This window comes from Garra rufa, chromosome 11, assembly GCF_049309525.1.
Source record: "Garra rufa chromosome 11, GarRuf1.0, whole genome shotgun sequence".
Taxonomy (NCBI): Eukaryota; Metazoa; Chordata; class Actinopteri; order Cypriniformes; family Cyprinidae; genus Garra; species Garra rufa.
In genome coordinates, this window is record NC_133371.1 from 31,340,138 (window position 1) to 31,364,375 (window position 24,238).

Genomic DNA, 24,238 nt, shown 5'->3' on the forward strand with positions numbered 1-24,238 from the left:
TTTAGAGAGATGTTAAAATAGATGGATGCCTCGTTCTTTTGCTTCTGAATGCGTCATAGTATTGCTTACAATCTTGTTTGTCTTGTTCATCATCAGAAGCAAATGTGCTTTCCTTAAGAGCTAGTAGGTTTAGAGATGGAGAACTAAAAGAGAAACTAAAACAATTGTTTGGGAGAAGCTAAAAGTACCAGTCAAAAGTTTTTGAACAGCAAGATATTGAATGTTTTTTAAGAAGTCTCTTCTGCTCACCAAACCTGCAATTATTTCATCCAAAGTACAGCAAAAACAGTTACATTTTGAAATATTTTTACTATTTAAAAGAACTGCTTTCTATTTAAATATATTTTTAAATGTAATTTATTTCTGTGATCAAAGCTTCAGTCTTCAGTGTCACATGACCCTTCAGAAATCATTCTAATATGCTGATTTGCTGTTAAAAAAAATTCTATTAATATTAATATCAATAATTAAAACAGTTGACTACATTTTTTTTCAGGATTCTTGAATAGAAAGATCCAAAGATCAGCATTTATCTGAAATAGAAAGCTTTTGTAATATTATACACTACCATTCAAAAGCTTGGAGTCAGTATAAGTTTGTATTTTTTATTTTTTTGAAAAGAAATGATAGAAATTAATACTTTTATTTAGCAAGGATGCTTTAAATTGATCATAGATCAACTTTCTATTCATCAAAGAAACATGAAAAAAATTCTACTCCACTGATTTCAACATAATAATAATAAAAGCTTTTTTGAGCAGCAAATCAGAATATTAGAATGATTTCTGAAGGAACATGTGACTGGAGTAATGATGAAAAAAAAATCAGCTTTGAAATCACAGGAATAAATTACATTTTAAAATATTTTCAAATAGAAAACAGTTATTTTACATAGTAAAAATATTTCAAAATGTTACTGTATTCGCTGTACTTTAGATCAAATAAATGCAGGCTTGTGGTGAGCAGAAGAGACTTCTTTAAAAATCCTACTGTTCAAAAACTTTTGACTGGTAGTGTATACATACATTTTCAGTAGCGTCAGTTAAAGTTATGAGTAAGATGACGCATGGAAAGTTACAGTTTCAATTATCTTCCCCACCACTGAACTGATTTCCCTCCTGCAGTATTCAGAAACAGCGGAAATATTGCAAAGCAGATAAAATTAAGACAGTGCCTCAGGTAAAGACTGAAACGGTAGTGATGATTAAGACGAACTCCATACCAGAGGCTGTAGCCAACTCCTGCCTTGGCTGTAACTGTTGCTGTGTCCTGTGGCAGAGCTACAACAGCGATCTGAACTAGCAGGCGGAGGCACAGACTGTATCTTAATTTTCACCACCTGCTCTTTGTGTTGGATTTGAGGGGCCTGCTGCCAGTTCTATTAAACACTGCTCGAGGAGCTTTGGCCAAGGAGTCTGACCGAGTTGCAATGGAATCGGGACACGATGCTCCATTTCCAGGCCAGCTCTTTCAGTTAGACCTATAGAACAACAAAGGTTAACAATTTGACCACAGTCTGCCCGAAAATAAGAGCTCTGGGAGAGTGATATTTATAGGGGTGGGAAAGGAACATATATATGCCTGTGCTGCTGGTACTGGAGAGAGCACAGGTGGACAGATGAGGGACCAAATGTGCTGGTAGTACCACGTTAAAAGCACACATGCCGTGTTCATGTGTGCTTTCATGACACTTTACTGGAATGCACAGATGCATTTGTAGGAATACTGTATAAATGACCACAAATTTAGCATTTTTCTAAATTCTAAAAAAATTATGTTGTCAACATAACTACTTTACTGCAGATTTTTACTACTTTACTGCAGATTCTAACCCAAAAATGAAAATGAACCCATGATTTACTCACCCTCAAGCTATCGCTGTACATGACGTTCTTCATTCAGGCGAATACAATTGGAAGTATATTAAAAAATGTCCTGGCTCTAACAAGCCTTATAATGACAGTGAATGGCTGTTGAGATTTTGAAGCCCAAAAAAGTGTGTCCATCCATCATAAAAAGTACTCCCCACAGGTCCAGGGAGTTAATAAAGGCCTTCTGAAGCAAATCGATGTGTTTTTATAAGACAAATATCCATATTTAATACTTTATAAACCGAAATGTCTAGCTTCCGCTAATTGTCGCACGCGCGTCGTATGATGTAGGCTAAGTGACGAACGCAGAGGAGAGAGCAAAACAAAAGACAAGAGAATTTGTAAAAAAGAAAAAAAAAGTTGAAGGATTTTGATATAAGCCAAGAGGAGACCTGTTTTTTATTACACAAATGCATCGCTTCACTTCACAAGCCATTTATTAACCTCCTGAAGCTGTGTGGAGTACTTTTTATGATGGATGTATGCACTTTTTTGGGCTTCATAATCTCGACACCCATTCACTGCCATTATAAAGCTTGGAAGAGCCAGGACATTTTGTAATATAACTCCAATTCTATTCGTTTTAAAGAAGAGTCACCTAGGATTGCTTGAGGGTGAGTAAATCATGGGGAAATATTCATTTTTGGGTGAACTATCCCTTTTAAAAATGTTTTACGTTGTTAACCAGCATGATCTAAGAATTATCCAAAGAGCATGTTGTGCTTCAGTGGGCACAAAAACATCTGAAGCTCAGCAGATCAGTGTAATAAAGTTAATATTAATTAGAGTATTTGTTTCTTTTTCTTCTTGCTGTTGCTATTGTTGTTTTTGGTTTTATCCTAAAACTGATTATCTTATTACTTATTTAAAAATCCTGAATCCCAGATTTTCTTTTCTTTCTTTTTTTTTTTGGACCTCACTAAATAAAAAGTACAATTCAAGCTTCAGGACATTTTTGAACATACTAATTTGTGTTAATGTTATTATAAAGTGAATATTTAAGAGTATTGTTTTCAAGCATGATGTGAGAATTATCCAAAGAAAATTTTTGTGCTTCACTGGAAACAAAACTGTCTTTTTGCACAAAGAAGCTTAAATGATTAGTGTAATACATTTTCTTATCAATATTAATTAGAATTTAATTTTTGTCTTGTAGTTTTTTTTATCCTAAAAATGATTATTTTAATATTTAAAAAGTACTGTATCCCACATTTTTAATGTGGTCTCGGATTTTTGGACCTCACTAAATATGAAAATGTATCATTAAAGTATTAGTTCACTTCCAGATTGAAAATTTCCTGATAATTTACTGACCCCCATGTCATCCAAGATGTCTTTCTTTCTTTAGTTGAAAAGAAATTAAGGTTTTTGAGGAAAACATTCCAGGATTTTTCTCCTTATAGTGGACTTCAATGGGGGTCAGCAGGTTGAAGGTCCAAATTGTAGATTCAGTGCAGCTTCAAAGGGCTCTACACGATCCCAGCCCAGGAATAAGAGTCTTATCTAGTGAAACGATCAGTTAATTTCTAAAATAAAAAAAATAAAAATGTATATACTTTTAGCCACAAATGCTCGCCTTGCACTAGCTACGACTTACATAATCACATTGGAAAGGTGAGTGCTAGATGAGCATTTGTGGTTAAAAAGTATATATTTTTATTTTATTTTTTAGAAAATGACAGATCGTTTCGCAAACATAAGACTCTTATTACTCGGCTGGGATAATGTTGAAACTTCAATGTGGACCTTTAACCTGCTGATCCCCATTGAAATCCACTATATGGAGAAAAATCCTGCAATGTTTTTCTCCAAAATTTAATTTCTTTTTGACTGAAGAAAGAAAGACATGAACATCTTGGATGACATGGTGGCAAGTAAATTATCAGAAAATTAATATTCTGGAAGTGAACTAATCCTTTGAAACATGAAAACATTTCTAGCTTTTTGAATGCACTAATTGTTTCCGTTAATTTTTATTATAAAGTGAATATTTAACTTCTAAACATAAGTCTGACTTTAGCCTGCTTTTAGAGGAGTTTAGTCACCCAGTTGAATGAGTGCTCTCAGGCCCGTGTCAGTGTAATCTGGAGCATTCACGGGTCTCGCTAAATCCCTGTGGTCATTTGTGAGCCAGAGACTCTTTTACCTCTTCCAACCCATTCACCAGTAAATTGCAGGTCTGCTGAAAAGTCGAACAAACTAACTTTCTCGCCCCATATTCGGGCTGCCTGCGCCGCTAGTTTTAAGTCTTTTTCCGCAGAACAGAACTGCCATTGTTAGCAGTCTGCTTGCTGTCACTTTTGAGCGGAACAAAGATAACTGCACGTAGATTGATGAAAAATTAATCCACAGATGTAAGCTTTTCATGTGAGGAGTGGATGGACGAGCGAAGCAGATGGAGAGGTAGAATATTTGAAATGGGGAATACAATGGGGGAATGTGGCAGAGAGAGAGAAAGAGAGCATACAAGAAAGAAAAGAGTGGGAGTAAGAGAAAATATTGGAGATGATTGTATCAAAGTGAGCGAGAGAGATAAATGATCACAGATTGAAAGAAGGAAAGAGAGGGGAGAAACAAAAAGTATATAGAGAGAGAAAGTGAGAGTCGGTCCCTCTCGGTGCCCATGGCGTCCTGTGGCATATCTTATCCTGCCTTCCACTCAGACCTAGTTCCAGATGATAATGAGAGAGCGGGTCCTTTGCTGCTCAATCCCCGGCATCGGGGAGAAGGAGGCAGGAGGCGTGCAGCACACTGCCATTACCCCACTAATTGGGAGTCTAAATCATTTTGTCAGCTGTCAGTCAGAGCCAGGGATGAGGCAAAAAGACACCGGCGATGACCGGCGCTGGGATATAGGCGACTCCCCAGCTGAGCCTGGTAAAGCGCAGAGATTGTGCTGGTGTTGTTTGGCTGGGGAACAGGGTTTAAGAACACAGTGTCTGTCAGTCATCAGCAATGGTTTTCTGGGGATGGACGGAGCTGCCGAGGGCCAGGGGCTGTCAGCTCATTAATGCAGCTGGGGAAAGCGGGCCTTTAGCACTGAGCTCTGAGCATCCGCCGCCACACTCTGTGTGACTGCAACAAGGCCACTAGCTACACACGGACTTCAGGTTCGCTGCTCTGTAAATGTGCTCTATACTTGCTTGAAACTGTATCTAACTCATACAGTATACTGCCCTGTTGCAGAGAATGTTTTGGAGGAAATTTCCTGTTGGAAGTTTCACAGAATCCTCAGTTGGGATTTAGAGTCACACTTCGCAGCACAGTGCTCATGTTAGAGTATAAAATTACATAAGTAAAAAGTCTGATACCTAAAACTGTATTTTTCTGAAAGAAATGTGTGCCTGTCTGAGCAAAACTCCCTCCTATGATGCTAGGGTCTTGTTAGTGGTTCCTATGTTGTTGCTAAAAGGTTCCGAGTTGTTTTGCATGTTGTTGTAGGTCGTTAGGTGTTTTGGGTGGTTACCAAGACATTGCTGCATGGTTGCTAAGGTGCTATTCTATTGCTAGGCTATTGTAGGTGGTTGCCAGGGATTTGCTGTGCAGTTGCTAAAAAGTTCTGGGTGGTTTTGCATATTGTTGTAATTTGTTAGGTGTTTTGGGTGGTTGCCAAGTCATTGCTACGTGGTTGCTAAGGTGCTAATCTGTTCCTAGCCTATTGTGGGTGGCTGCTGGGGTGTTGCTATGCAGTTGCTAACATGATCTGGGTTGTTTTGTCTATTATTGTGGGTCGTTAGGTGTTTTGGGTGGTTGCCAAGGCATTGCTATGTGGTTGCTAAGGTGCTATTCTATTGCTAGGCTATGGTGGGTGGTTGCCAGGGTGTTGCTATGCAGTTGCTAAAAAGTTCTGGGTTGTTTTACATGTTGTTGTAGGTTGTTAGGTGTTTTGGGTGGTTGCTAAATCATTGCTACATGGTTGCTAAGGTTCTATTCTGTTGCTAGCCTATTGTGGGTTGTTTCTGGGGTGTTGCAATGCAGTTGCTAAAAAGTTCTGGGTTGTTTTGCATGTTGTAGGTAGTTTGGTGTTTTGGGTGGTTGCTAAATCATTGCTACATGGTTGCTAAGGTTCTATTCTGTTGCTAGCCTATTGTGGGTTGTTGCCATGGTGTTGCAATGCAGTTGCTAAAACGTTCTGGGTTGTTTTGCATGTTGTAGGTAGTTTGGTGTTTTGGGTGGTTGCTAAATCATTGCTACATGGTTGCTAAGGTTCTATTCTGTTGCTAGCCTATTGTGGGTGGTTGCTGGGGTGTTGTTATGCAGTTGCTAAAAAGTTTTGTGTTGTTTTGCATATTTTTGTAGGTTGTTAGTAGAGCCTGACCGATAAAGGATTTTGAAGGCCGATACCGATACAAATATTTGTTGGTTTTAAAATTCGATATTCCGATATATCGGCCGATATTTTTTATTTATTTTTTTACATTTCAGAAACGCGCAACAAAACATCAACAGATTTCCCTAACATTAGTTATTTGTAGTTATTTATGAGTTTTAACTAACATAATATGATAATGCATTTTAAAAAGAAACTTGTTTCTTTTATTGTCACAACAGAACAGAGGAACATCAAAATATATTAAAGTTAAATGATAAATAAAATGTATAAAAATACAAACTTAAGATATGAAACGTAGTCCTTTGAACAAAAACACAAAAACAGCAACAACCAAATCAAATTTACCAGTTTTAAAAGACTTGGTAAGCTTCATAAATATAACTTTGAATAGGAACATCAAAATATATTAAAGTTCTGATAAATAAAATGTATAAAAAAAGCTACCTTGTAATTACAATGTCAGGTTGCTTATCCCTTTACCTGCACTTTTTAAATTCTTTCCACCAAGCTACATCAAACCATTTTCAATCATCAGTTGCTGCCTGCCTTCTAAAACCTACTATTTAGCGATCTAAATCCATTATGTGACTCGTTAATGCCGCGGCTGAACGACAGTCTGCAACGCACACTTGGCGTCATTGGATTTCACACACCGACACGTGTAAAAGAAAAGCGAACTTTTATGCACAAGCTACGTATGATACTTTTTCTCTATGTCTAAATGTTCACTCCTCGCAAGTCTAACTTACATTTTAATCCAGGGACTGTAACTAGAGATATGCTATTTATAAATACAGTAATCATTACTTTATTTAGGCAGAATAAGTTTGTTGTGGTTTACAAGCTCATTAATGTTAACGTTAGCGGTCTTCCACTGATAGAGTTCATTACTATTACTCTGATCATCTATGCCTTTACATTAATGGGAGGGTTTGTTTCATGCAGCCAAGAGATGAAGTAGATACCGGTCTTCCTGCGGGGGTATAAGTTACTTTTATGCGGGCTTTTGCGGGACGAAATAGCATATATTCCTTTTGGAGTGGGCGGGCGCGGGACTAAAATGTCCATCCCTTGCAGATCTCTAAGATGAAGTTTGCGTGCAGCGGTAGCTTTGTCTTCGGTTTTTACAAAGCGTAGCCACACTTTTGAGCACTTCGCGCGATCCATCTTGTAGTAGACTGATGTTTACATTACCACACAAGGTCCTGGCAGATCACTAGATGAAAAATTGCACCCAGGAATTGATAAAAGGAATCGACATTTTAATTTTATAAAAAGTATCCGATTCTTTATCTTAAGTATCCTACCATGAACACACTTCACCAATGATCTCACTCACGGATAACTGGCACTCTCTGCCCGACTCTGGCTGGATCAGCGGGTTGCAGGATGTGGCGCGTTATACACGAGTGTTGCCAACAGGGGCGGTGTAGATTGCCCTCTGGTGGACAAACTATTGCTAAGGTGCTATTCTATTGGTAGGGTATTGTGGATGGTTGCCAGGGTGTTGCTATATGGCTTTGTTTAACACATTGCTTTGCAGGTCCAACATTGCTGTAAAGTGGTTGCCACTTAGAGAAAATTCTAGAGAACTAAAATCTTATATTTTCCTGAGGAAAAGGGTGTAGAGTGTTTTAGGTGGTTGCCAGGGTGTTGCTATATAGTTGTTCAAATTTTTTAGGTGGTTTTGCACATTGTTGTAGGGTGTAGGGTGTGTTGTGTGGTTCGCAGGGTGTTATGGGTGGTTTTAGCACATTGCTGTTCTACTCCTAGGCAATAGTGGGTGATTACCAGGGTGTTGCTATGCTGTTGTTAAAATGTTCTGTGTGGTTTAGCACATTGTTGTTGGGTGTAATGTGTTTTGGGTGGTTGCCAGGGTGTTGCTAGTTGTTACAATTTTCTAGGTGGTTTTAGCACATTGCTGTTCTGTTCCTAGGCTATCATGGGTGGTTGCCAGGGTGTTGCTATGTAGTTGATCAATTATTCTAGGTGGACTTGCACATTGTTGTTGGGTGATTGCCAGGGTGTCATGGGTGGTTTTAGCAGATAGCTGTTCTATTCCTAGGCTGTCATGGGTGGTTGTTCTAGGTGTTTTTGCACATTGTTGGTGGTGTAGGGTGTTTTGGGTGGTTGCAAAGGTGTTGTCATGTAGTTGTTAAAATGTTCTGGGTGGTTGCCAATGTATTGTTATGTGGCTGTTCTGGGTGGTTTTATCACATTGCTATTCTATTGGTAGGCTATTGTGTGGTTTCCAGGTTATTGGTTTTTACTTGCTAAAATGTTCTGGGTGGTTTTGCACCTTACTATGCAGATGATACATTGTTGTAGATAGTTGCCAGGACATTTGTTTAATGTACAGCTCTTGAAAAATTCATCTCTGTATGTTTTTCAGAGCGACGACTGTTCCCAAACCTGCCCACTTGGACTATACGGTACTAACTGCACTTCCACCTGCCACTGCCACAACCAGGCATCCTGCTCACCAATCGATGGCTCCTGTATCTGTAAAGAAGGTACTGCATAATGTGCTCTCCCTCTTCCATTTATCCTTACTCCTCCATATATAGTGAGAAAGCCATGAGAGAATGCGGGTTTACAACCAACCTGATAACAAGATTATAGCCTGACCTGTACAAATAAATCAATAAGCAATCAATATACACAATTAAATGCTGAGAAAAAGTTGTAATCTTTACAATTGATTACTCTGCGACTAATTCATCATTTTCTAACACCCTTTAAAACTTATGTTAATGCCTGACAAGACAATACTCCAAAAACACTTTCTGGACATCAGACGTTCCCAAAAATTGTATATAATATCCCCATCGGTTCTCCATATATCCATTTCTGTCATTATGGAAAAACTGGTGTTTCAATATCAAAGGATTCAAAGTCTCTCCAGGTCACTTTCAAAGGATACATAACCACTTAGCACTTATATGGCCTTTTTAGGCTGAAATAGCATAAAAAATGCAGCGTGAATTCACAAGAGGCCTGTGAGTGCTCTGTGTTTGGCTGACCGCAGCTAACCGTGCCTGCGGGACGGCCCTTATTGTTGCATAAACATGGACTCGTCCTTAAAGGCCTGCACCAGCAGAGTATTCGTTCAGGTCCCTTCAGTTTGGAAGGAAGCTCATTAGAGACAGTACCTTTAAAATCCTCATCCCATTCATAATGCAGAACCCCAGTGTGCTACACAACTTCTCTGCCTATCCCGCTCTGCTCTTATGTTGACCTCAAACCATGCATATATTCAACTCATTGACTGCTTTGCGGCGTGAGCCGAGGGAGACCAGAATCCTCTGGCTTCTGTCAAGATGTGACCTCACTTCCCCCTCTTCCCGCTCTATTAATTGAACACACTGTTAGAAACTAGAGAAGGTTTGGCTAGAACTCAAAAAGATAATGTTAAATCTTAACAAATAAACAACTGAAGGAACCAGACAAATAAATTAACAAATGTCTGTACCGTCTCGTATTGCTTTACAGGTTGGCAAGGTGTAGAATGCTCAATCCTCTGCTCCAGCGGGACTTGGGGATTGGGCTGTAACCAGACTTGTTTGTGTGCCAACGGTGCAGCTTGTGACCCAATCGACGGCTCTTGTACCTGTACCTCGGGCTGGAGAGGGGAACGCTGCCAGCAGTCCTGCCCCGTGAGTATCTTCCCGGGACCGGTTCCATTGTCTCTCTGCCAGAGGCTAGGAGGACTGGCTATTTGATTTATAAATATTTGTCATGACAGGGCAGTTTAAGCTTAGCAAGATGGTTTGTGTTTGTGGTTATTTAGGATGGCACATATGGGCTGGAGTGTCGAGAACGTTGTGACTGTAACCACGCTGATGGATGCGACCCTGTGAGTGGATTCTGTCGCTGTCTGCCAGGATGGACAGGTGAGTGTAAGACCAGTGACATAATCACATCGACATGATAAAAAATAGACGCTGGAATGAATTACACACCCATTGTTGAAAGAAGAATTGATGCAATTTGAACAAACAGTGATGGGCACATAGGACGCATTAAATTTATGAAAAGTGACACTTTCCCCATGATAATGTATCATGGTTTCCTGTCTTTGTGGCACCAAATCATCATATTAGAATGATTTCTTGAAGGATCATGTGACACTAAAGACTGGAGTAATGACTGCTGAAAATTCAGCTTTGCATCACAGGAATAAATTACATTTTTAAATATATTAAATAGAAAACTATTATTTTAATTGTAATAATATTTCACAATTTTTGATTAAATTAATGCAGGTTTGTTGAGCATAAGAGACTTCTTTTGAACACTAATGTTAAAGTCCTTTTAAGACAAGTCATGTCACTCGGCGGCCATCTTTGAAACGCCTCTCGGGCATCAAAGTGCAGCTCCTATCTCTTTGAATGGGGAAACATGAAATTCTCCAAAACTGTTCGCCAAACTTACGATTTAATTTCATATTTGAAATCTCCAAAGAAATCCAACAAGAACTGCCTCATAAATATAGTTCCTTGTGCTTGAATAACGTTAAAAAAACGCTTATTTTTCGGGCTAGATGAGCCAGTGTGCATGCGCAGTACTGAACGCACGTCTTAGAGCGACGGCTGTTTCTATAGCAACCGGGACTTCTAACGGCAGATGCAGTGACGCGCTGACTTTACTAATCAACGATTGGCTCTTTCACTAAGAAGGCGGAGCTTCGCGGCCATGATGACCGTTTCATTGTTCCCCATTCAAAACTACACGAGTGACATGTCTTTGGTATTCTATAGTCTTTGCTAATGTAAACACTTTGAGGTTTTGGTTTAGTTCCATGTGAATTAAAAGTCCTCTTTTAAAGGGATAGTTCACCCAAAAATTAAAACTAACTCAAGATTTACTCACCTATGAGCCATCCTAGGTGTATATGACTTTCTTCTTTCAAATAAATATACCATCAGAGTTATATTAAAACATGTCCTGGCTCTTCCAAGCTTTATAGTGGCAGTAAATGGCTGTTGAGATTTTGAAGCGAAATGAAGTGCATCCATCCATCATGAAAAGTACTCTACACAGCTCCAGGGGGTTAATAAAGGCCTTTTGAACCACGTCGATGCATTTGTGTAGGAAAAATATGCATATAAACTCATTATTCTGAGAAGTAATGTCAGAATTGCAAGTTTATAAATTGTAATTCTGATATTAGCCTTTATTAGCATATTAGCCTTTTTTCCCTCAGAACTAGACTTTATAACTCGCAATTGTGAGTTTATATCTCACAATTAAAAAAAAAAGTCAGATTTGCGAGATACAAATTCACAATTGCAAGGAAAGAAGTCAGAATTTCAAGATACAAACTCACAATTACAAGAAAAAAAGTCAGAATTGTGAGTTTATATCTTGAAATTCTGACTTATTTCTTGCAATTGTGAGTTTATATTCCACAATTCTGACTTTATATCTTTAACTCGCAATTGTGCATTTATATCTCACAGTTCTGAGAAAAAAGTCAGAATTTGCGAGATGTAAACTCGCAATTGCCTTTTTTATTTTTTATTCAGTGGCGGAAACAGGCATCCTTATGACGGTGAGTAAATCATGGGGTAATTTTCATTTTTGTGTGAACTACCTCTTTAAATTAGATTTATGAGTGTGAAGTACAATTATCGGTAGCCCGTTTTATAAGTCATGACCATTGTTAAAGGAATACTCAGTGTGGTTATCCAGAAATGACTTTATATTCTTTATAGGGCTGCAGTTCTGTTACGCTGCTGAAACACTGTCAGTGTGAAAGTACAATGAGACCCTGCTGTTAAAGTCACGCTGCAGAGCTGCTTGCTCAAGCTGTGTGAAACAGACTTACTACTAGTAGTAATACTACAGCTAATCATTATAAGAGTCAGCTGGCAGAATTTTGAAGACATTGAGGTCTCACCGGATACCAGTGTGTCTTCAAGTGGCAAATATAATATCCACCCAGTAGCATCTACTGCAGTTTATTGTTAGAATGTAATGGGTTTTCCAATAAAACATTGCAGTATTAATTTTTAAAGCAATCTAGAAATAATAAAATCAGCATTTTCTTTGTAATCATGAATGTAATAACCTTCATCTTGAGGGAAAATTCATGTTTTTTTTTATTCTTCTGAAATATAATTATGAAAACATATGAAATCCCATTTTACGTCAATAGCAAAACAATAGCACATTTTTATTTCTGCTTCTGCTCTTTGTTATAGGTTTAAATTAATCAGATTCTACATTACCAGTCAAAAGTTTTTAATTTTTAATGTTTTCAAAGAAGTCTCTTCTGCTCACCAAGCCTGCATTTATTTGTTCCAAAGTACAACAAAAAACAGTAACATTTTGAAATATTTGTATTATTTAATGTTTTCTATTTGAATATATGTTAAAATGTCATTTATTCCTGTGATTTCAAAGCTAAATTTTTAGAATGATTACTCCAGTCACAGGATCCTTCAGAAATCATTCTAGTATTCTGATTTGCTGCTCAAAGACATTTTATTATTATTAATATTTTGAAGAAAAGCAGAGTAAAATTGTTTTAGGTTTCTTTGATGAATTAAAAGATCCAAAGATCAGCATTCATCTCAAATAAAGCTTTTTTAACTTACAATACAATATACCATTCAAAAGCTTGGAGTCAGTATATACTGTATATTTATTTTTTTGGAAAATAAATGATAGAAATGAATACTTTTATTTAGCAAGGTTGCTTTAAAATGATCAAAGTGATGAAAAAGACATTTATAATGTTATAAAACATTTTTGTTTCAGATAAATACTGTTCTTCTGAACCTTCCATTCATCTAAGAAACCTGGCAAAAAATCAACTCAGCTGTTTTCAACATAATAATAATACATGTTTTTGAGCAGCACATCAGAATATTACAATAATTTCTGAAGGATCATGTGACTGGAGTAATGAGGCTAAAAATTCAGCTTTGAAATTACATTTTAAAATATATTCAAATAGAAAGCAGTTATTTTAAATAGTAAAAATATTTCACAACATTACTGCTTTTGCTGTATTTTGGATCAAATAGATGCAGGCTTGGTAAGCAGAATGTAATTAAAAAAAAAAACATTAAAAATCGTACTGTTCAAAAACTTTTGACTGGTAGTATACATATGTGTGTATATTGTTCATATAATTGTATTATTGCCTCCAAAAGATGTTATCATAGGATGCACAGCCTGCAGGCATATTAATATGAGATCTCTGAAAGCATGAAGCATTTATAATAACTGTTGCTGAACATATTACCTAATTAGATTGCACTGACCCAGAATGAAGCAATCATTCTGCGGTTTGCATATATGGCTTTCACACTGCGCTTACACCTTCTGTTGCAGCGGTCTCAGCACTGTTTGTCCAAGAAAGAGATATGAGAGGCAGTGGACATGTCTGAATATCACAGAAGGGCTGTGTTTACAAGTTCTTCAGCACACGAACATATTATACAAGTGGAAGGGAGCAGGTTGAGATGGTAGATGTGGCTTTGCCTGCAGGCCGTCTATAACTCTCTCCGTTCAGGTCCTCAGATTCTGACCATGTGTACTGGGAAATGATGCGGCTTTCATTATCTGCAAGAAGGAGCCAGCTACGCAGAAATCTCACGCTCTGCATCCTGCCCAGGTCTCCGCCATCTGCCAGGCCTAATGGAGTCACCAGGGTGCAAATAGGCCTCCGAGACTGCGAGCATCTGAACAAAGAGACTATGCAGAGCAGTGATTTATGGAAGCTATTGAGAGAGACAGAGCTAGACGTACATAGTGCGTATGTGAGAAGATAGCATCATGTTAAGACTTTAAGATAATGAAATACACAGAAGGTGGAGAGAGATTGCAAAAGAATATTTATGTAAAATCATGTTTTTGAGGTTGTTCATTTAAATAAGTCACATCATTTTGAAATAAGAGTTAAAAAGCCCTGCAACTACACATAAATATACACTGCTGTTCAGAAGTTTGGGATCAGTAAGGTTTTTTATGTTTTTTAATGAAGTCTCTTATGCACATCAAAGTTCCATTTATTTGATCAATAAAAACTTACAAATATCTTGAGAGAAAAACTTAAAAATATCTATTTACTATTTGTATTATTAAAAAATCCACAACATTAAAACTACATATATACATTGCTGTTCAAAAGTTTGGGATCAGTAAAAAAATTAAATGTTTTTACTGCTTATCAAGGTTATTTATTTGATTAAAAATACAGAAAATATTGTGAAATATTGCAATTTAAAATAGTGGTTTTCTAATTTAATATACTTTAAAATATAATTTATTTCTGTGATGCAAAGCCGAATTTCAGCATCGTTACTCCAGTCTTCAGTGTCACATGATCCTTCAGAAATCATTTTAATATTCTGATTTATTATCAATGTTGGAAACAGTTGTGCTGCTTAATATTTTTGTGGAACCTGTGATAGTTTTTCAGGATTCTTTGATGAATAAATTAAAAAGAACAGCATTTATTCAAAATAGAAATATTTTCCAACAATATAAGGCTTTTGTAACGGAACGTGCTGGTTCAACGAGACGAGAGACAAGATAAACAATTAACACTATTTTAATAAACTCTTCAGAGTAACAAGCAGGATCAGGCAGGAAAACAGAGAATACCACACACGAAACACAAGTAACATTAGCAAAGACCGACAGAGAACTCAAGAAACAAACAGACTTATAAAGACAGACTAATTATCAAACACAGGTGACGGTGATTACACAGATGATGGGGCTAAACCAAAATGACACAGATCAACAGGGGGAGACAATGGGCGAAACCAAAGACATAAACAGACAGAACTGTGACATTACGCCCCCCTCGGAATAGGCGCGTCCTCGCGCCGTAGAAAAAGAAAAACAAAACAGAAAAGAGGGGCGAAAAAAAACAGAAAATGTCCATGGCGGCTTCGGCGGAGGACGCCACCCCAGGAGGGGGACCAAAACAAAAGTCCAAGTGACAGACAATACAGTCCAGAGGGGCGACGACGGAGGGAGGAGCCAGGGAGGACATGGGTGGGGCTTAAGGCAGGAGGAACAGACCCAGACCGCAGCCATGATGACGGCCCACTGTGGAGCCGACGGAGGGAGGAACCATGGTGGACGAAGGCGTGCCGACTCCATGGGGCCGACCGACAGAGGCGGAGCAGATGGAGAAGGAGCCCGAGGCGGAGACGGAGAGCCGATGATCCGGGGTGACGCCGAGGATCCGGAGGGCCAAGGTGGAACAGGCTCTGGCGCCCGAGGCGGAGGCGGAGTCCCGGAGATCCGCGGCGGAGCCAGAGCGACAGAGGATGGAGGCTGTGCCCGCAGGAAGGAGGAGTCCCAAGGAGCCGGTGGGACGGCGCGACGAGGCACAGCCGGAGGAGCAGAGTCCTGAGGTGACGATGGGGTGACGACTGACCAGGACGGAGCCGAAAAGACGATGGAGCCCGGTGGAGCTGGTGGATCGACGGGTGACGGTGTAGAGGAGGGCGTCGAGAGCCGTGGTGGAACCGCGGGGTCGAAGGGCCGAGGCGGAGTCCTGGACTTGAAGGCTGGAGGCGGAGCAGAGGGATCCTCCAGCCGAGACGCCGATGGAAGCTGGCAGTCCCGCGGCGAGCCCACTGCACAGGTGGTGGGCTGAGGGTGAGCTGAGGGGCTGTCAGGGGACAGCGGCGGCCAGACAAACATGGCATCAGATGACAGAGGGTGGGTGGGAGGGAATTCCGGGCAGACAGGACAGACGGATATTTCCATATCAAAGTCAATTAAGTCACAAGAGTTATCTTCGATGAGATCCGAGAAAAAGTCTATTAAATCCCCAGAATTTAGTCCAAGCTCACCCTCAGCGGTGGTGCAGTGGGCAGGGCTCTCTATCGCCCTCTCTTGCTCCACGTGGCAATCCACCATCACAGATGTTGTAGTCGGCTCTCGCACCTGGTCAGATGGGTCAGGCTCTGGCTCTATCGCTCTCGGCTCTGTCTCTCCATCTGCGGTGGGCTCGGGCTGCAACTCCGCATGTCGGGGTGATGGTTGGCTGGGTTCTGGGTCTGGAGTGGGGCTGACGTCCTCCTTGACGATGTCAACAGTCCAGGATGATCGGCAGGACGCCAGCACCCACTCGATGAAATCCGGCAGGCTCTCTTGAGGACCCTCCCCGGATAGCAGCGCCTTGGTGGTGGAATTCAGTCCTAAGCGGTAGTGGATGCATAGGCTGCTATCCGGGAAGTGTGACTGGTTAGCCAGGAAGAGAAACTCACGTGTGTGGTCCTCAAGAGAGCGTTCCCCCTGCCTCAGGAGGATCAGGAGAACAGTAGGGTCCATAATAACAGAAAAAAACAAACACTGAGTAAAAAACTGAAAAAATAAACGCAGGGAAAACGTGCCGGGTAAACTGTATTGGTCGGTCTTTCTGTAACGGAACGTGCTGGTTCAACGAGACGAGAGACAAGATAAACAATTAACACTATTTTAATAAACTCTTCAGAGTAACAAGCAGGATCAGGCAGGAAAACAGAGAATACCACACACGAAACACAAGTAACATTAGCAAAGACCGACAGAGAACTCAAGAAACAAACAGACTTATAAAGACAGACTAATTATCAAACACAGGTGACGGTGATTACACAGATGATGGGGCTAAACCAAAATGACACAGATCAACAGGGGGAGACAATGGGCGAAACCAAAGACATAAACAGACAGAACTGTGACAGCTTTACTATCACTTTCTAACACATCCTTGTTAATAAAAGTATTAAAATCTTTCAAACAAAGAAAAAAAAGAAAAAATACTGACCCCCAACTTTGAACGGTAGTGTATATTGTTATAAAAGACAATAATAAAAATAAGCAGCCCGACTGTTTCCAACGTTTATAATAAATCAACATTTTAGATTGATTTCCGAAGAATTATGTGACACTCATTCAGCTTTGCATCACAGGAATAAATTCTATTTTAAAATATATTAAAATATAAAACCACTATTTTAAATTGCCATAATATTTCACAATATTACATTTTTTCTGTATTTCTAATCAAATAAACAGTCTTGATGAGCAGAAAAGACTTTTTTAAAAACATTTTAAAAACTCTTACTGATCTCAAATAGATTTTTTAAGCTTTTCTCTGCTCTGAAATATTTCATTAGCTAGATATTGCTTTTTGTGTAGCGAAAAACCTGCAAGCCATAATAATATTTAATTTGTTTTATTGATTCGGCTCTTTTTATTAACTTGTCAAACAACTAGAATCACAAATCGAATGAATTATAAGTGAATATAAACCTTATCCAGTAACTGGAAAGGTCATGGAAATTGGCCAAAATATTGCTTTAAAATATTTAATAATTACAAAAGCTTATACATAGAAGGCTTAGTAGTATTAAAATAAAATAAAATAAATCCTATTTAATTTTATGGGCTAGAGATAGTTGTGAAAAAAAAAAAAATACAAACATAACAAATAAAATGAGTCCTTTAATATGAACTCAATAAGGTAAGAAAGAAAACGTAGTGTCTTTGAAGAGCAGTAGTTGGAAGATTTTTGTGATAAAAATGAAAAGTATTACTAAATAACGAAGGAGTACAACATAGCCCAAGGACAGACAAGCTGAGAGTGTTTTATCAAAAGAGAGAGAGAGAGGGATGTGTGAGATGGGAATTAAATGGTCACTTTCAATAAAACTGTGCGTGCGTCTAATGGAGGGAGGAAGAGAAAGAGACAAAATAACCGGGAGAGAGATAGAGTGAGAAAGCAAAGAAATGTGGACGTGCGATATTAGGTGCTCCAGGGGCTCTAGACCAAAGGACTGTGGGAGGGTCCTGCAGAAACCTTTGCATTATGTGTGCAGGCATGTGTGCCTGTGTCCACTTAACATGTAAAGTACGATGGAAAGTGATGGTATATGATGGTACTTGCTTTTCACTCATTAATTGGCTTCTGGTCCCCCCTGGCAGTTCTCTTCTTAGAAAAGTCTCATATGCAGACAGTCACTTCTCCTCTTTCTTCTCCCTCGCTCTGCTCAAAAGCCCCTCTGTTTGTCACCATTAGGCTTTCAGGGCACTCTTCTATTCTCATTCATTGCTGACAATAAAGGAAGTGCAGGACTTTTTTTTCTGCCCAGCCCAGCAGAAGCTCAAACAGGCTTGCCCCTCCTTTGATGTGCGGTGGCTGGGCTTGTCTTAAGCGCACATCCCTGTTACCTTCGACTACCTCTCTTTTCTGCCACAGAGGTGAAGCAGGTATGATGCCTGTCCCTGAAGTTTAGACCCGGACTAATTCAAAGCCCTGGGACTAATGCCGTTTTAATGGGCCATGCCACTTGCTCAGAAAAGTCTCTGTCAAAGGAAATTGTAAATGAGGTTTCTGAGCTACAGCTTGAAAGGATGTGTGTGAGAATATGGATGTATGTGTGCGCACATCATGTCTCCCTTCTATGCCATCTTGCTTATGGAGTGTGAAATATATAGATGCTAATTTATTTAAGTTGTGTTATTAAAGCATTAAGCCACTCGAGGATGAGCATTACACTGATTTTACCTAAGGTAAATGGTGTACTTAGGCATAACCGTGGACAATTCGCTGTAGTTTATGGCTCCGAATGACTAATGGCTTTTTTAAACTGATGGCAGCAGCCACACAAGTGTATATATATGTATACTATATATATATAGTGGTCTAATTGTAAAAACATTTTGAGCTTGTGCTCAAAATCTCATCAATTTGGAATTGTTTATTTTGATTATTAATATATTAATATTACACATATACAGTCATGGACAAAATTATTGGCACCCTTGGTAAATATGGGCAAAGAAGGCTGTAAAAATAAATCTGCATTGTTTCTCCTTTAGCTCTTTTAGTGAAAAATTCTGCAAAATTCCAACATTTCATTAAAGTTAAACAATTTAAAGTGAGGTGGAATATAACTTTATGAAAAAATATTCTTCTCTAATACACTCTGGCCACGATTATTGGCACCCTTAGAAATTCTTATGAGTAAATTATCTCCTAAATATATTTCCATTGAAATTTCCAATTTCTTAGCACACCAAGGTGGCTGGAAACCAAAGAATATACTTCTGATGTACAGCAAAAGATTGTTGATCTTTACACAATACAAAGTGGCTTTAAGAAAATACTTAAAACATTAAATATTCTCATTTCCAACAGCAGGGAAATAATTAAGAAGTTTTAATGGACTGGAGATGTTAAAAATCTGCTTGAAACATGATGTGTGTCAATATTGTCTTAATGTGCAGCAAAGAGAACAATTTAAATGGCCAAATACTCTTCAAAGATCACAGATGGAAAATTGCAGAAATCAGTTGAATTTTAGTGTCAGAAAAAAATACAAAAAATAAAGGAAAACTGCACCTCCATCACAACAAGTCATTTCAGACACTGTTCAAGAAACAAATAATCTGCTCTAATGCAAAAACAAATTCCACCATATCAATTTACCATACTGGAACTTCAGCCAGGACTGGCTTCTATTGCCATATGAAATGAGAATTTTTTTTTTTTTTTGGAGCTAGAACACATTAAAGGTTTGGTGCACACAGGGATAAAAAAAGCTCCCCATGTCCACTTTTAAATATATCACCAGATGTTCTTTTTTGTGGACCTAATTTTACACCAAAGGTCCTAGACATCTTGTTCAGATACATGCCATCATGTTTTATGTCAAATACCAACAGATAAAAATTTTAAAACTGACTTGCTCAGTTAGAAATACTATAATGGGTCATGGTAAGATCTTTCATCACCACACTGATTCAAAACAAACATCAAAATGAACACAAAAATTGGTCACTGAACACAAAATCAAGATTCTGCCATAACCATCCCAATTCCCTGACCTGAATCCTATGGAAAATGAGTGGGATAAACTGAAGAAGAGTGAGCACCAACATTTGAAGGATCTGGAGAAATTCTGTATGGAGGAATAGTCTAAAATCACTTGCCATATATTCTCAAACCTCATCAGGCATGACGGGGGGAAAAATCAGAGCTGTTTTTCATGCAAATGGAAGTTGCAGAAAATTTTGAATACAAGGGTGCCAATAATTATGGCCAGGGTGTATTAGAGAAAAACGTCTCGGGTTACTACTGTAACCTTAGTTCCCTGAGGGAACGAGACGCCGCGTCAGGAACGCTATGGGGAACGCCATTGGCGGGCCGCACTCTGAATCATGTCTTGCAACTAATGAACGACGGGGGTGACGTCACAGGCGCGGTGACGTCACCGACCAGGAAGTATAAAGCACGTGCGTTTGAAGCCCGCGGCAGCTCTAGCATGAAGCGAGCGCCGCAGGGGCGGGAATTATGGTCCGAGACGCGGCGTCTCGTTCCCTCAGGGAACTAAGGTTACAGTAGTAACCCGAGACGTTCCCTTCCGGGAACTCGAGCCGCGTCAGGAACGCTATGGGGAACGAGACTACCTACGCCCCCATAATTTCCGAACCCTGCGCAGTGTCTGTGCCAGCAGGTGGAAAGGTAAAGAGCACTTGTCTAGCATTACGCGGACAAGAGGCCCTGTAGTCCTCGGCCCTTGGGCACACGAGGAATGGTAGTCTTCCTCTGTCTGGTCGCCAACCAGAGCGAGAGGTACTCCGCGGCCCTCAGGCACACGCAGAGTCTTAGTCCTTTGTCTGGGAGTTAGCCAGAACAAGAGGGACCGAATGACCACTGTCTAGCACTCGGTGGACAGATGGTGTATATAGTCCCCGGTCCGTAGACCCACGAGGACTGTGAGCTTGACCTCCAGGCTCCTCGGCCCTCGGGCGCACGAGGAGTGGGTGATCCTTTGTCTGGGGGTGCAGCCAGAACAAGAGGAATCCAAGGCTCGGCCTGCGCTACGCCAGGACGCGAGAGATGGGCCATTGTCGGCATTCCGCGGACAAGAGGGCACTGCAATCCCCGGCCCTCGGGCTCACGGGGAAGACAGTAGGGGCCTCAGCCTGGTAGCCAGCCAGTGCATGAGGCACTCCTCGGCCTTGTTCTAAGGCAGACGAGGAGTCTTAGTCCTTGGTCAGGGTAGTTTCCGGAACCAGAGGGACCGCATTACACTCGGTCTGATAGCATACTGCGTCAGAACACGAGGACAAGTGAGCCATTGTCTAGCATTCCGCGGACAAGAGGGCTGTAGAGTTCTCGGCCCGCAGGCACACGAGAATAGAGACCTCCGCCTGGTTCGCCAGTCAGTGCAGGAGGCACCCCTCGGCCCTCGGGCACACGAGGGGTCTTAGTCCTTTGTCTGGGGTTTCAGCCATGACAAGAGGGACTGAAAGCTCGGTCTGATAGTAGTGTCAGAACGCGAGAGTAGGAGCCTTTGTCTAGTTTCCCACGGACAACAGGCTAAGTATTTCTTAGTTTTGCAGATCTCATAAGTTTGGCGAAACTCACTTCTCTTCTTTCCGCAGAAAGATGCGCCTTGAGAAGTCTTCTCCTGGCTAGGGAGGTGGCTGACTCTCCAGGCCTAGCGCACTAAGCCGAGAGCACAGCAGAGCCTGGAGCGGCTCTGAGGTCAAGCTCATAAAACCTAACGAAAGTTAGGGGCGAGGACCAACCCGCAGCTTTGCAGATGTCTTCTATGGGGACACCTGCAGTCAGAGCTCTCGAGGCACTCATGCCCCGAGTAGAGTGAGCCTTGAGTCCCAACGGAGAGGGGAGATCAGAGGACTCGTAAGCAGTAGTTATGGCATCGATGATCCATCTACTAATAGTGGGCTTTGAAGCCGGGCTCCCCCTCTTAGGGGGGCCGTAACAGACGAACAGTTGCTCTGTTTTACGCCACGTGGCAGCTCTGTGGACGTAAGCGTCTAAGGCTCTGACTGGGCACATGCAATTCAACTTCCTGTGACCTGGCTCCACGTATGGAGGAGGATAGAACGCCTGTAGCGTTATAGGCTGCGGTGCTAGGGAGGGGACCTTCGGGACGTACCCGACCCTGGGATATAAAAAGGCTTTGGCCATCCCTGGGGCAAACTCTAAGTGGGACGGGGCCACTGACAAGGCCTGCAGGTCGCCTACTCTCTTGAGGGAGGTAAGTGCTAATATAATAGAAGCGCTGTCTTTATTGTAAGTATGCGATCCGTAGACTCCTCTATCGGCTCAAAAGGGGGCTCACTAAGAGCCTCTAGCACCACAGCTAGGTCCCACGCGGGAACCCTGGGTGTCACTCGAGGCCTCAGCCTGAGCGCACCGCGGAGGAACCGTATGACCAAGGGCTCTCTGCCCACTGAGAGACCACCTAGAGGGGCGTGGTAGGCACTTATGGCCGCCACGTAGACCTTCAAGGTGGAGTGAGCTAGCCCTGCGGAAAGGCGAGACTGTAGGAACTCCAGAACTGTACCGACCGGGCAGTTGACTGGGTCTAAGTGGCGCTCGTGGCACCATCTCGCGAACAAGTTCCACTTGAGGCCATACAGTTTCCTCGTAGAGGGAGCTCTGGATTGGAGAAGGGTCTCAACCACCTCAGTAGGGAGACCCGCTCCTATGAGTTGCGCCCCCTCAGGGGCCACACCCATAACCTCAACTTCCCTGGCTGGGGGTGGCAGACTGCGCCCCCAGCCTGAGACAGGAGGTCCCTCCTGACGGGAATCTCCCATGGAGAGCCGTCGAGGAGAGATACCAGGTCCGAGAACCATACTCGTGCCGGCCAGTACGGGGCTACTAGTAGCAGTCGCACTTGAAACCGACGGACCCGTTCCAGAACTCCCGGGAGCAGAGCGATCGGGGGAAAGGCGTACAGACGCAGCCTCGGCCACGTCTGTGCCATGGCATCCAGCCCCAGTGGAGCTGGAGGAACTAGAGAGTACCAGAGGGGACAGTGCGATGTCTCTCGAGTCGCAAACAGGTCCACCTGTGCCTGGCCAAATATTCTCCAGATCTGCTTCACCACCTCTGGGTGAAGCATCCATTCCCCGGGCCTCAGCCCCTGCCTTGACAGGACGTCTGCTCCTACATTCAGATGTCCAGGAATGTGGACTGCTCTCAGGGAGAGGAGTTTCCCTTGAGACCACAGGAGGATCCGATACGCCAGCTTGAATAAGGGGCGTGAGCGGATTCCTCCTTGATGGTTTATATAATAAACTACCGCTGTGCTGTCTGTACGAACAAGGACATGACGGTTTCTTAGGTCTGGTAGGAAACTCCTCAGGGCCTGGAACACTGCCAACAACTCGAGGCGATTTATGTGCCATGAGAGGTGGTGAGGGCTCCACAGGCCTTGGGCTGAGCGGCCACTCATGACCGCTCCCCATCCGGTGAGGGACGCATCTGTCGCTAGCGTGACGCGGTGACATGGCGTCCCCAGGACCGGTCCCTGAGAGAGAAACCAGGGTTTCTTCCACATGACCAGGGCACGTAGGCAGCGCCGCGTGACACTGATCTTGCGGAGTGGGTTTCCCCTCGGGGAGAACCCCCTGGTTTTGAGCCACCACTGTAGTGGTCTCATATGCAGCAGTCCAAAAGGTATCACGTTGGAAGCGGCTGCCATAAGACCTAACAGCACTTGGAACTGTTTGACAGTGAGTGACTGGCCTAGCTTGACCGCATTTACTGCAGTAAGTATGGACTCGATCCGAGCGGGTGACAATTGTGCCCGCATCGTGGATGAATCCCATACCACGCCTAGATAAGTAGTCCTCTGCAGTGGAGAGAGGACGCTCTTCTTGGCGTTGAGTCTCAACCCCAAACTCTGCATGTGAGCGAGAACAACACCTCGATGCTGAACCGCTAACTGCTCTGAGCTGGCTAGGATGAGCCAGTCGTCTATGTAATTGAGTATGCGGATGCCCTGGAGTCGCAGTGGAGCCAGCGCAGCATCCACACACTTCGTAAAAGTTCTGGGTGAGAGAGCTAGGCCGAACGGAAGAACCCTGTATTGGTACGCTTCGCCCCTGAAAGCGAACCTCAGAAACTTCCTGTGCTGAAGAAGGATGGAGACGTGGAAATAAGCGTCTTTTAGATCTATCGTGACAAACCAGTCCTCGGACCTGATTTGATACACGACCTGCCTGACAGTGAGCATTTTGAACT

At 41.7% G+C, this 24,238-nt stretch overlaps 1 protein-coding gene across 1 annotated transcript in view; it reads left to right on the forward strand.

Moving 5' to 3' along the window:
- megf11 (multiple EGF-like-domains 11) overlaps positions 1-24,238 on the forward strand; it is a 183,270-nt gene that overhangs the window by 122,446 nt on the left and 36,586 nt on the right. Inside the window, exons 12-14 of the mRNA XM_073850488.1 lie at positions 8,597-8,717; positions 9,697-9,860; positions 9,995-10,097. Coding sequence (XP_073706589.1) covers positions 8,597-8,717; positions 9,697-9,860; positions 9,995-10,097 — 388 coding nt within the window. The remainder of the gene's footprint in view (positions 1-8,596; positions 8,718-9,696; positions 9,861-9,994; positions 10,098-24,238) is intronic.